Consider the following 13,752-nt stretch of genomic DNA (forward strand, 5'->3'; position numbering starts at 1 on the left):
TATTAGCTTGATTGTGGTGATCACTGCACAAAATGCAATGTTATATGAAACAATAAGATTGTACGTCTTAAATATATACAGTTTTTGTCAATTATACCTCAAAGCTGAAAAAAAGATTTTAAAAAAGAAATTGCTCTTTATCAACCAAATATTTCCATGTCCTTAAATTATCCTATTGATACCAATACTGCATTCTAATTCAGCCAGTTTTTAATTTCTAGAGGGCAAGGATTCTGACCATTTTTTTCCTTGTATGTCCACGTAACCCATTACTCTTTTCTCTGTGATGGGACCTCAGTACTTCGATGTGTATAGGCATGTTGAGTGGACCAGTGCTTTTGGAATCTTTCAGGAAGGCTGTATTTATATAAATAGATTTATGTTTGCAGTGCAGCTCCCAGTGCAAAAAGAATTAAATGTTATGTGACATACAGAAGTGTAGGTTATATAGCTGTTAATAGGACATTAAGATTTCTTTATTTGATAAGTATCACTTTGGAATTTTGCACATAAATATGTGGAGATTGAGCCTTTGATTAAAGTTTGAGTGCCCAAACTCTGAAATCACTTGAAATCACATGTTTTAACCTGAAATCACTTGAGCATAGCTTTTTTGCCTTTAAAATTTCTAGTATGGGCGATGAAGATAAAAGGAACTCTGCACATTTTTACATATGAAACCAGTCAACCCAGCTAATCAGTGACTATCCCAGATGCTGATGAAATGAAGCACACTAATGACTTAATACGATTCCTACCTAAACACATTGTGTTTAATGGTCAGAATTCAGAGGCATTGCATAAAAATTATATCTAAGCTGAAATTGTTCAGAAGTGTTAAAAAAGCAGTGACTCAAAATTCACTTGAAAAAGAAAAAGATAAACAGAACTAGGAAGCAGTGTCATTCAAAATGATCTTCTTTCAAAGAGCCTTGCTGCTGTCAGTATTATTTGTAACTTTTTGGTAGGAATCATTTTATCAGTATCTGTTTATAGAAATTGGAAAGAACCTCAGTCACCTATTTCTACCCTCCATCTAGAAGCATAACTAAGGGAGAGAATATTGGAAATTCCTGTGGCTTGAGCTGAGTTAGAATCATCATTAGTGGAGTGTACAGCTGATGGCTTTCTACATCCATCTCATTTTAAAACATGTAAATAATATTCATTATGTGACAGACACTAAATTTCTGAGTTGAACAGCATAAAAGTCCCTCATCTGGAGAATCTATCATCTCATGCAAATTAACACTCAGTTACAGAATTTGTTAGCTCCTATTTTTTTCTTTAGATCATATAATATTAATTATGCTAGCTTCTTCCCTTACTATAAACTCAAAACTAAATTCATATATTTTATGTTTTACCCTTTCGTGTAAATTAAATTGTATCATTACTGTAAGATACACCTGAGACAGTCTGTAAAGTCTTTAGCATTGTGTAGCTAAATAAAACTGGATTTAAAAAAAAAGAATGAAGTACTGATACAGCGTGGATAAAACTTGACAAAGTTATGCTATAAGTGAACAAGCCACTCACAAATGACTATGTATTGTATGATTCCATTTATATGAAATACCCAAAGTAGGGAAATTTATAGAGACAGTAGATTAGTGATTGCATAAGGTGAAGGTGCAGGGACATGGGGAATGACTGCTAATGGGTACAGGGTTTCTTTTTGCAATGATAAAATTGTTTTAAAAAATTAGACTGTGGGGATTTAGTTGCACAGCTCCGTAAATATACTAAAAACCATTCAATTGTATACTTGTATACTTAAATTGTATCGTGTCAGTTCTATCAGAATAAAACTATTATTTTAAAGAAAATAAGGAAAAGCAAAGTTGTTTTGGATTTCCTAAAGGAATAGACAAAGACTATAATTTCTAACCCATGTAGTGGTGTGAGAACCAGCAGTCTTAATATTTAAAAATAAAGAGCTAGTTTCCAACTCCACTAGGCTTACTTTTCTCTAGAAAAATGTATTCATTTGCTCACTCCTTCAACAGATTGTTTACTGGGCCCTTCTGAGTACTTGACGCTGTTATTGGTACTAGGGATTCAGTCAAATTCCTGATTCTTCTCCTCTTCTTCCTCTCCCCATGCAGCGAGTCACAAAATCACATCAAGTCTGTTTCATATCCTTTAGTCTATCTCTGTTTTTTTTTTACTCTTAGCAGTGTGCTTGGTTCTGTTACCCAGTCCAGTGATTCTCAGCCAGTGTTAATATTAGTAAAACACCAAAGTTTGCAAATGTTTTACCTTTAAAAAAATAAGATAAATAATCCTGTAAATGTCACTTTTACTGACTTGCATTCCATTATATTTTTGTGAGTAGAAGAGAAAGCAATTGTGTTATAGCTAGTGTGCCAGGAAAAACACACAATCATCAGTGTCTATGAGACTGTTTTACGAATGTGAACCTCATCCATTTTATGTGTCCTCAATAAAAGTTGAGAATCTCTGAGTTGGATTATTACAGTCACATTTTTAAATCCATATTGCTTTAGTTTCAGTTCTCACTAAATCATTCTTGCCAAAGTTCTTTCTTTTTTTATTGAAATATATTTGACATAAAACATTGTGTAAATTTAAGGTATACAACATGTTGACTTGATACTGTATTATTGAATATAATATGATTGCCATTGTAGCAATAGTTGCACCTCTATAACATTAACTAATTTTTCTCTTTACTGGTTGGGATAATTAGGTTCTAGTCTCTCAGCAAGTTTGGTGATTGTAATACAATATTATTATCTATATTCACTGTACTGTGCATTACATCTCTAGGATTTATTTACTACTCATTCCAAGTCTGTACCCTTAAATAACATCTGTCTTATCCCCCCAACCCTTATGCCCTGGTAACTACCAATTTTACTCTGTTTCTGTGAGTTTTTCCTTAGAAAAACTGTATCACTGTATGAGCGATATCATACAGTGTTTGTCTTTGTCTCACTTATCTCATTTAACAGAAAGTCCTCAAGGTCAAAAGATCTCTTTCTAACATCCATATCTGATCATGCCATTTTCCCAATTAGATTTGTCCATTGATTCTGCATTGCATCTAAGAGAAACTATAAACTTCTTTGCATGATATGCTAGGTCATTCATGATCTTGTTCCTCTCTATCTATCTGTCCAGCTTCATCTCCAGCAAGGCATATTTTCTATGCTTCCATACCTTTGCATGTGCTCTTCTACCTGTCAGGAATGCCCTTCCCATAATTTGTGGGTGGCAGACTCCTTTCAAGTCTCACCGCACTTGTAGTTGCTCTGTGGAGTAGACTTAGGTTTCTTCTACAGTGTTCCCACTGTGTTTTGTATTAGCAGTTTTCATAATGCATTATAATTATTTTAATACCTTACTTTCCTTTTGTATTTTTAGCTCCTTGAAAGCTGGGACCTTGTCCTTCTATCTTTGTATTCCCAGCTTTTAGCATGGAATCTGGTACAAAGTAGATGTTCAATAAAATATTTGCTGAATAAATTTAGAAGTTTCTCCAAAAATTTTAATTTAGCCAGAGCATTTACATATTATAGTATGTGCTGAAATAATGATTAAAAATACTTATGTGACATCCCATGTTTCCTGGAGCAGTTCCAATTTTAAATAGTGAATTGTCCTTTAAGTGGAAATGTAGTTACCAAAACATTTTTTTTTTAGAAATATACACATTGAACCTATACCTTAGTTTTTTAATTGTTTACAATTTATTTTTCTATTTGATTTCATGCACTTTAGGTCTTTTTTTCTAATTCAGATCACTTTCAAAGCAATAGACAGTGAAAAGTTGGCATCTAGGACAGAACAGTACCTAAATTCTAGTTCTGTCATTTTGCTGGGACTAATTACTTCACATCTGTATTTATATGAATATTAATAAATAAAATTTATCAGAAATTTAGAAATCCTTAGGTATATGGATCTGCATAATAAGGCTAAGGTTGGCACTGACAAGCTGCACTCTCAAAAATATTCTGACTTCAGGATGCTATAAGAGTAGCTCCTAGTCTTTTTTGGATTTCTGTTATTCTGGTGTGGTTTCTTTGATTTGGAGACCCCGATTTTTCTCCTTGCCCTCTTCTAAAGGTAAATTATTTATTTAACTTTAAATGAATTTTTAAAATAATTTTGTTTTGAGAGTGTATTAAAACCCTCAAACAACTGGAGATTTCATAACATATCACGTACTCATACATGAAAATGCATTTGTCAGAGACCCTATTTGAGAATTCCCAATTAGGGTCTGGAGTTGGCTCTAACTTATTACTATCCCTGACTAGAGAGGAGAGAGATGTTAGCAAAGTAAAAATTTGGAGCCAGAAAGGTTAAGGTATAAATCATGATTCCGTGATTTAATATCTCTGTTTCTTTGGGTAAATCAATCTGAGCCTCAGTTTCCTCATCTGGAAAATGAGATAATAATACCTGCCTGAAATGGTTGTGAAAACTAATGGTTTCTAGAATAGTAGTGCCTGGTAAGTAAGTTCTTCATAAATTGTAACTCCTACTTGATTAGTATTAATAAAACCCTGGGAATAGGTAAAAGGTTTTCCTGTTACACTAAATATTGGGCATTTTGTCTTCTTGATCAGTTGTTACACTATCTGTTTTCCCCAGCAGGTTGGTCTTTGAGATTCTAAAAACAAAAGTGGCTTACAGGTGATACATATCAAGAAGCAGAGTCAGTGACTATTGTCTTCTTGTCCAGAAGAGAACAGCCCTTCGTTGCTATCCCGACGTGCCAGTTAGAGAACAACATGAATTCATTTACTTCCCCTTTCATTTTATTATATATAATATTGTTAGTACTTCTTCCTGCCTACATAGGTTCCTGGTCATGTTAAGGCATTTGTTTGGCTAGGATCCTTTGATCTAGCCAGAGTGTCTCTCTTTCTTTTAAACCTTCTCTACAATCAGATATTTAAATCAGTGTCTTTTTACTTGGAACAAATAACCTTTCCACATTACAAAAAAAAAGAGGGAGAGAGAAAGAGAGAACAAAGGAGAACTTTCTCAACTTCCTTCCATTGATTCTGCAAACCTACTTGTTTGTATACCCATTCTTCCCTCACTGCTTTTTGTTCAAGTGTGTCATCAAGAGCTTCCCTTGATCCACCTGCCTCCAGTTATTGCTGTCTGCTTTCACTTTATAGCCAAACTTCCTAAAAGAGCTGTCTCTTTCATATGTTCCCCCTATAGTCACTGTCTAGTAAGTAAAATTTGGCTTCGTTTGCTCTGCTTCCTTAGAACTGCTCTCATCCTCCTGATTGCTAAATCCTGTGGCCACATCTCTTTTTTTACCTTGGTCTCTCAACACTGGTCACACATAACTACTTCTTTCTTCTTAAAAAAACTTCCTTGTTCTATGCACCATACTGTCCTGTGACTCTTCTTGCCTCTGTGGCCAATCCTTTTCAGTCTCCTCTTCTTCCTCTGTCTGCCTCTTGAATGTTAATGTTTTCTCCTAAGCCCTTTACCCATTTTCTTTAGCTTTTAGGGGGTTCTAAGTGACTATTTGTTGAATGTATGATATGTGTCTGTATTGGTGGTTTCTTAAGAGATTTGACTATAATTGGACCTTATTAACTGAAAAATTTCAGTATGTGGTACCTGATCATACACTTCACAGCCAAACTTTGGTGCAGTCTCTCTGGACTATGCTTCTCTTAAACTACCCTACTGGATGCTTGCAGTGAAAAAAATCCAAGCTCATTATTCAGCTTTTATGTCTGTAAGGTTCAGTTAGCTTTTTAAAAGTTTTCTGTGTATAAAAGGTAATAATAAAGGTAATTTTAAAAAGCATGCATTATCCTAAATTTTTATACCAGTTTGACTATTTATAGAAATCTTATAGCATAGGTGTCTGTCCTCAATAAAACAGTAATACTTTACTTGGAGTAGCGATTTAATTTAAATATACTCTGAAGTATATACTCTGAAGTTTAGGATTAGAAGAGGGGAGAGAATTAATATTTAATAAAACTGTTTTATGCCAGACACCGGCCTATGTGTTTGCCTACATCATATATTTTCATCTTCCAACAACTCGGGGAGATAATTATTCTTAGTCATCTTATAGAGAGAAGAAAATTGAGGTTAAGGGAAGTTAAAATAGATTCTACACTGCAGCATATATAGCTATTAAAATTTGGAAATGGAGTTCTGTCAGACATGCATATCTTATAAATGATGCAGAAAATATAAGCTAGGGATGAATGCTAAATATAGCAATAATTTGTATAAGTACTTGAGTTTACTAAATCCAAATTGTGTCAAAAGTTGTCTGTATTATTTTGTCCCTAGGCAATTATTTGGCAGAAAACTAGAGTATCAGATCATAAAATGGCTCTCATGTCTGTTCTGGGGACTGCTGTTATGGGCAACATGGAACCCTTTCAGTACCACTCTGAAGAATCTCAGGTATACAATGAAAATGTTCTTTAATAATTCTGATTTACCAATGAAACTGTTAAATTATTTCCTTTTTGTGGGGTTGGGGTTGCAAGAATTTTTTCTTTTAAAATTTTAACGAAGTATGTGTATAAGGTACAAAAAGAAAATACGCACAGAGCTCATATTAAACCTCTCTTCCCAGCCCTGCTTCCTGTTTTTATCTTTTCTGTTTATTGTTTAATTTTAAGTATCATGGCTACATTAATGTTTTAAGTGATTTTCAATTTAGAATCTTCATCTGTTTACTTTCTATAATGAAAGAAAAGAAGTTGAGCTCTCTTACCTTTGTTTTCCCTTTCCCATCCTAGGTATATGTATTCCAGCTTTATTTTCTTGATCTGTCAGCTTCCGTCTTCTTCAGTCCCAATAATATTGGATGAGGTTATTAACATTCCCAGTCTTACTTCTACCTGCTCTTCTCCCTCTCAGTCATGTCAGCTCCACTTTCATGTTATCTAGCTTAATAACCTATTTTCTTATGTAACCATCTTTTGTTTGTTGGAAGATTTTTAATTATGTAATCATCTTTTATTTGAAGATTCATTCTAAAAGTTGAAAGCTTATATGGAGTATACATTACTATGACTTCTCTGTTCTCCTTTTCTTTTTTATAATTTGTTACAATCTCTTTTCTGCTACTAGTTCCCCTCCTATCCTTTTTTGCAGTATTGAGTTCTTAATTATCATCTTATTAGAGTCTTGGATGGGAGCTTGCGCTCAATTAATGCGTTAAGAGTTCTCTCTCCTGAGGAACAATTCAGGCCACCCTTAGTGGCCATGATCTGACATGGGTTCTATTTTTCAGAGCTCTCTTAATAGTTGTTTAATAGCTTAGACACTAGTGCCACCTTGGACTGGTCATGGTGGCTGACTTGGGATAATAAGGGTACTGTCTAAATTCCCCTGCATTCCCTGTGGCTTCCTGGAACTTTGTTGCCTATGCTGGTAACCCAGGAAGCTTGTGACAGGAGACCCAGACATGATATCTGTGGTGTTGTGCTTTAGAGATTCTACCTGTCATAGTTTGGTCTGAAGACCAGCAGCATTGGCATTACTTGGAAGCTTGTTAGGTGAAGAATCTCAGGCCTCATCCCAGACATACTGAATGAGAATCTGCATTTTAATACGGTCTCCGAGTGCATATTCAAGTAGGAAAAGCACTGATTTAGACCTTTGTTAGTTATGATTACATGTGTGATTGGAACAAGTCGGTCCTGCAGTTGGGATTTCTTTTCTTTGATCTGTATTGAGATATGTTGCCAGATCTGTGCATGTCCATTGATTTTTTAAATAAATTTATTTTATTATTTTATTTTTATTTTATTTGGCTGTGTTGGGTCTTTGTTGCTGCGCGTGGGCTTTCTCTAGTTGGGGCGAGCGGGGTCTACTCTTCCTTGTGGTGCATGGGCTTCTCATTGCCGTGGCTTCTCGTTGTGGAGCACAGGCTCTAGGCGTGTGGGCTTCAGTAGTTGTGGCACGTGGGCTCGGTAATTGTGGCTCACGGGCTCTAGAGCGCAGGCTCAGTAGTTGTGGCACACGGGCTTAGTTGCTCTGCGGCATGTGGGATCTTCCTGGACCAGGGCTCGAACCCGTGTCCCCTGCATTAGCAGGCGGATTCTTAACCACTGCACCACCAGGGAGCCCCATGTCCATTGATTTTTAAATTTTCTCTTGAGATAGAATTGTACAAGGGCTGCTGGTAATCTTTGACAGATACCAAAACTTTGCTGCACCTTCACGTGGTTATTCTTGCATGGGGGAATGAGGGAACTCGGAAACCATGTGTTGCTCAGTAGTACCACTTCAGTGGGTTGTCAGAAGGACAGACTTTTGAGTGTCTCCCTAGTGAGAATGATCGTCTAACCAAATCTCTCTTTTGTTCATGCACTGTGTGTCTAAATGGGTATTGTATTTATGTTGCCACCAGCTACCCATCACCATTTCATGCTTCCTGGGCTTTCAGAGTTTCCTTGACCCATTCTCATTCCTAGCCAAAATCAATCTTAAGTTATTTAGCAACTGCTAATGGTTGCCCCTCTCACCTCACTTTTGTCCTCATTACATACATTCAAGTTGTGAAACTTGGCCACCAAGGCCCTTCACTGGACTGGGGTGGCAGATGCATAAGTCATTGGGAACCTTGGGTTCAGAAAATCTTCATAATATCTGTTTCTATAATGTTGAGGGTCCCTTTCTTATCTATAGCAACTCCTTATGGGAAGAATCTCCTAATTATGGATGGTGATCCCAGCTGCACCACTGCTGTGGTGGCATTTCTTATGGAGTTTCCCAGTATGGCTTTGTTGGTTTGATGGAACTCCTCAAGTTGGTTTTTTTGTTTGTTTGTTTGTTTTGACATCTGTCTTCTCTTTGATAGCTCTGCATCAATCCATGCTAAGTTCTGGGTGAATTCCTCAGTGCTGCCTGATTTTTATTCCCACAGCAATATCTACTTTTCTGTTCTTTCTTCTAAACTTGATTTATAGCTACCAGTTTTGATTTCTTTATCTTCTGGGTTTTTTTTAAAAATAATAATGGCTTTTTATTTACTCTTTTAAAAGCATGGTACACATACTAATTTCAGTCATTTTCATATTGCTCTATCATTTTTATTCCTGAGAGAATATTCTCTCATTCTCTGCCATTTTATATGCTTTGACATTTTAATTTACAAAATCACTTTGAATGCAGATTTATTGTTTGTTTTTCCCTCCCACTTTCCCCTCCCTTCCCATAGTTTGGCAGATACCACTGCCCTCCCAGCTCCAATTCAAAACTAGGTATTAATATTAGTAGTTCATGCCTTTCGTCCTGCCAAGATTTTGCAGACCCTTTTTCCTAGCGGACTTGGCTTAACCTTATTTTTGGTTTTGGAGTTGTCTCTGTTCTTTCTGGTGATCCTTGCAAGCAGCTCCAAACAGTGGTCACAATATTTTTTAAACATTTGTGGGGGTGGGAGGAGAAATTTGCCCATTTCAAAGGGAAAGACTGATGTAAATCCCCTGTAACTACATGTGTTTTCTGTCCTTATTTCCATACAAGAATTGAATTTCCAATTGACCAGCTGGTTTCTTTTTTTTTCTTTTTTTTTAATTGATATACAGTTGACATATTAGTTTCAAGTGTACGATGTTATGATTTGTTATATGTATACATTGTGAAGTGGTCACCACAGTAAGTCTAGTTACATCCATAATCACACATCGTAACACATTTTTTTTTTCTGACACAGCTGGTTTCTGATCATAGAGCACATGAGAGCTTTTGATTTCAGCCATCACTCCCTGTTATGTTTAGCATTCATAACATCTTTATGTTTGTCTTATTTTTAAACGGTTAGGTCTTTAAAAATTTTTGTAAAAATTTATTTTATCTATCACTGCTATGTATTTGCAGTTGGGATGGAGAGAAGGGAATTATTAATAAGTGTGAATTTATTCCACTATCCTGATCAGAAGTACTTAAGTTTTTACTTTGGAAACATAAATCCCATAGGGTTCTAGAGGTTTACCGAAAGAGGAGAACATCAAGGTTACTTCAACAGAATCGGGGCAGAGAAGAAGAGATGGGTTTGACAAACTGGGTAGGGGGCAGGGCTGTTTATCATGGTAAAGGAATACAGGAGAAGCTAGTTGGACAGCAGGGTAGAAGTGAGCTTAAATATTTTATCAAGTTTTGAATGTGGTGAGATTGAGAAGATTTGTGTGACAGCTAGTTAAAGATAGTAAGCATTTGGGGCTTCCCTGGTGGCTCAGTGGTTGAGAGTCCGCCTGCCGATGCAGGGGACACGGGTTCGTACCCTGGTCCAGGAAGATCCCACATGCCGTGGAGCGGCTAGGACCGTGAGCCATGGCCGCTGAGCCTGCGCATCCGGAGCCCGTGCTCCGCAACGGGAGAGGCCATGACAGTGAATGGCCCGCGTACTGCAAAAAAAAAAAGATAGTAAGCATTTGGGGATGAGAGAAATAAAGGTTCTACATCTGTATCTTAGTGTCACTGGTGTATGTGTATAGATGGGAATGAAATTACTCAGGGAGAGTAGAGAGCAAGAAAAAAGGGTCTGATGATGAAACTCAGGGGGACCATCATCATTATAGGCTGTAAGCAAAGAGAGAGAAGCCAGCAAACCAGGCTAAAGAGGAACTGTCAGAGAGGAAACAGAAAGACCAAAAGAGAAGGCTGAAGCAGTGTCATGCTTCCCAAAGTAGAGAGTTGTCATTGGTATCAGGGTCTGTAGAGAGTCAGGTAAGGGTAGAACGAAGTGTCCATTGGAGTTGGTCACTGAGGTAGAAGCCAGATTATAGAATATTGGAGATGAAGGGAAGGAGAGAGGGGTCCATAGCTGAAGGACAATCAGGGGAGAATTATTTGTTTATATTTTGCCTTTGATTTTTGTTTTGCTATTTAGTTAATTGTTGGGTATAGAATCTTATAAGGGCTATCTAATTTTTTATTTTGTTGCACTGATTTGGTCTCTACAGACATTTTTCTTCACTCGAACTAGATGGATTTTCACTTTTTATAGCATTTTATAAGACTTTGCCGTTTGATTTTACTATTCCATATAACTTAAAGTTTGTTAGTTCTTAAGGTTGTCTTAAGCCATTTTTAAAGCTCAGTATTCAGAAGTAATAGTATTTATTCAGTGGCCAGCCAAGATGGTGTGGAAGGAAAACACTAGCAATATTACCAATTTTTTCTTCATTTTAATCTTCATTCTTCCCTATTCTGGGTATTCTTTTTCCATCAACAAGCCCAATAAGTCTTTCAGAGGCTAAACAGGCTCTTCCTGATGCTCAGCAGGTGCTTTAAGAAGGGTCTCATGTTACTTGGTAAATTATACAACCATTTATAAGTCTTGTGAAGTTTTACAGTTAATTAAGTATTTTCATTTTATAATGGATTATCTAGGTTTATTTATTAACTTTTTTTAATTGGCACAGTTTGGCACTGTGACGGTAATGCGCTTAGTGTTCTAAAATTGGTACTGCATCTCCTTAAGCACTTATTTCCAAGGGCAGGGATAGCCACAGACATAGGTGGCAGCCTGCAGGATACATTGGTAAGGAGCCTTATGGTTTCTGCTTAACTAAAAATAGCACCCCCACTGACACTCTTGCTTTTCTAAACCTAAGCTGAAATTTTCCCATTATTACTGTTTCTTAACAGGTTAATAAAACAGCTGATGCCAGTTGTTTCAGATAAGAGATTATTATAGGCCTGTATTTTGAATAATTTGACCAAAATCACACTAGTAGTAGAGCTGGGATTTAAATCATGTCAGTCTGGCTCTATCCGGTATTCCTAACAATTCTCTGTATTATCTTTAAAAGTAAAAGTAGGAGCATTTTCCTTGCCTTCTGTTCCCTAAATCAATCAATCTTCTCGCTGGTATTTTTTCTAGGATTCTTCTTTATTTTCTCCGTCTTCAAACATTTGTAAAATAGTTCTCTAAACAAAAATGAAGATAAAGTACAACGCTGCAACGTATCAAAGAGTAAAAGATTTTTTTTTCCCTCAGTAATGAAAACCCAGTCAGATTGACTTCATGGCATACTCAGAATAAAAATAGAAACAGCCACTTCTTTACAGAAAATGGTGGCTGAAAAGAAAAGGTTAAAGAGCCAGAGGAAAGTCACAATATGAGGAAAGAAATTTTTAGAAGACAGAAAGAAGATCAGTTGAGCAGAGAGCAGTATTTATGCTGTATGTCCTATGACAATAAGATATATGCCCGTTGGTGAAACTCTCATGAATGCCAGTTTTTCCTTAAAATAGAATTGCAAAAAGGGAGAGTCAGAGGCTGAGAACACCAATTTAACACGCTTCAGTAATTTATTTAAGGTTAATGCTCATGACATGGTTATCAGGAAATATATGGCTCTTTAGACCTTAAGATCGAAATCCATTTGTTTGTTAATTTTTTATACCTTTTTAAAATACATATACAGTGTTATTTAGGCTTTTTAATTTATTTTACTTATTTTATTATTTAAAAAAATTTTTTTTATTTTTGTCTGTGTTGGGTCTTCGTTGCTGCGTGTGGGCTTTCTCTAGTTGCGGCAAGTGGGGGCTACTCTTCGTTGTGGTGCGTGAGCTTCTCACTGTGGTGGTTCCTCTTGTTGTGGAGCACGGGCTCTAGGCGTGCGGGCTTCAGGAGTTGTGACACGCAGGCTCAGTAGTTGTGGCGCACGGGCTTAGTTGCTCTGCAGCATGTGGGATCTTCCTGGACCAGGGCTCGAACCCATGTCCCCTGCATTGGCAGGTGGATTCTTAACCACTGAGCCACTGGGGAAGTCTCAATTTTTTTATACCTCTTAATGTATTGTATGTAGCCAGACCCATGGAATCACATTTATCATTGACATTGCATATCAATTCTGTAATTATTTATTACAATTACAGATTTATCTAAGTGGATTTCTTCCAAAGCATGATGCAGACCACTCTTTCACAAGTCTTTCAACCCCAGAAAGGAGTTTCATCTTTATAAACAGTCGACCAGTACACCAAAAAGATATATTAAAGGTAATTTTTTTAAGAAAAAGTATCACTTGGATCAGAAATAAAAACTCTGTCACTTGTCAGCTTCTTATAAGGACTACTTCTAAGAATTTGTTCCAAAATAAGGAAAAGGAAAAATAGATACAATATCATTTATTAAGCATTGTGCTAGGTACCTTACATATGACTCTTCACAACAGTTCTGTGGTGAATTATTATCCTATTTATAGTGAAGAGACTGCAATGTTTGTGACTATCTTAGACCACATAATGAGGAAGTAACACAATTTGGGTTTGAACCCAGGACTTTCCAAACATCCATGGCACTATGATCTTTTAACCATGAAGCCAGTTGCATTGGATATTTTTACTTCTTAATGAATGCTTGTGCTTTATGTAAGTTCAAAGCCTCTAAATGAGCATTACTATTTAGATACTACTTTTCCTAATAAGCAGTTACGTCCACTTAGTTTCTCAGTTAAATATGCTTCTTTTGGTGGTATTTTAAAGATGGCAATACTATCTTTTTTATGTCATTTTTTTTGTCTTTCACTCATTTCATATATTTCTAGCTAATCCGACATTATTACAATCTGAAATGCCTAAAGGAATCTACTCGTTTGTATCCCATTTTCTTTCTGAAAATTGATGTTCCTACAGCTGATGTAGATGTGAATTTAACACCAGATAAAAGTCAAGTATTATTACAGAATAAGGTAATCTTTTTCAGATTTTTTTTGTATTTATGCTACTTACAAACTTACGCAGTCCTAACCATTTTCATAT

At 36.2% G+C, this 13,752-nt stretch overlaps 1 protein-coding gene across 3 annotated transcripts in view; it reads left to right on the forward strand.

The window, feature by feature from the left end:
• The window catches only part of PMS1 (PMS1 homolog 1, mismatch repair system component), a 97,933-nt gene that overhangs the window by 58,257 nt on the left and 25,924 nt on the right, over positions 1-13,752 (forward strand). For all 3 annotated transcript variants that reach the window (XR_014016463.1, XM_081242007.1, XM_081242006.1), the window contains 3 exons: positions 6,313-6,429; positions 12,868-12,990; positions 13,539-13,682. Coding sequence is in view for 2 of the 3 variants with exons in the window: in XM_081242007.1 (XP_081098133.1) it covers positions 6,313-6,429; positions 12,868-12,990; positions 13,539-13,682 (384 nt within the window). In the remaining variant the exon portion in view is untranslated. The remainder of the gene's footprint in view (positions 1-6,312; positions 6,430-12,867; positions 12,991-13,538; positions 13,683-13,752) is intronic.

This window comes from Mesoplodon bidens, assembly GCF_964165515.1.
Source record: "Mesoplodon bidens genome assembly, chromosome: 8".
Classification (NCBI taxonomy): Eukaryota; Metazoa; Chordata; class Mammalia; order Artiodactyla; family Ziphiidae; genus Mesoplodon; species Mesoplodon bidens.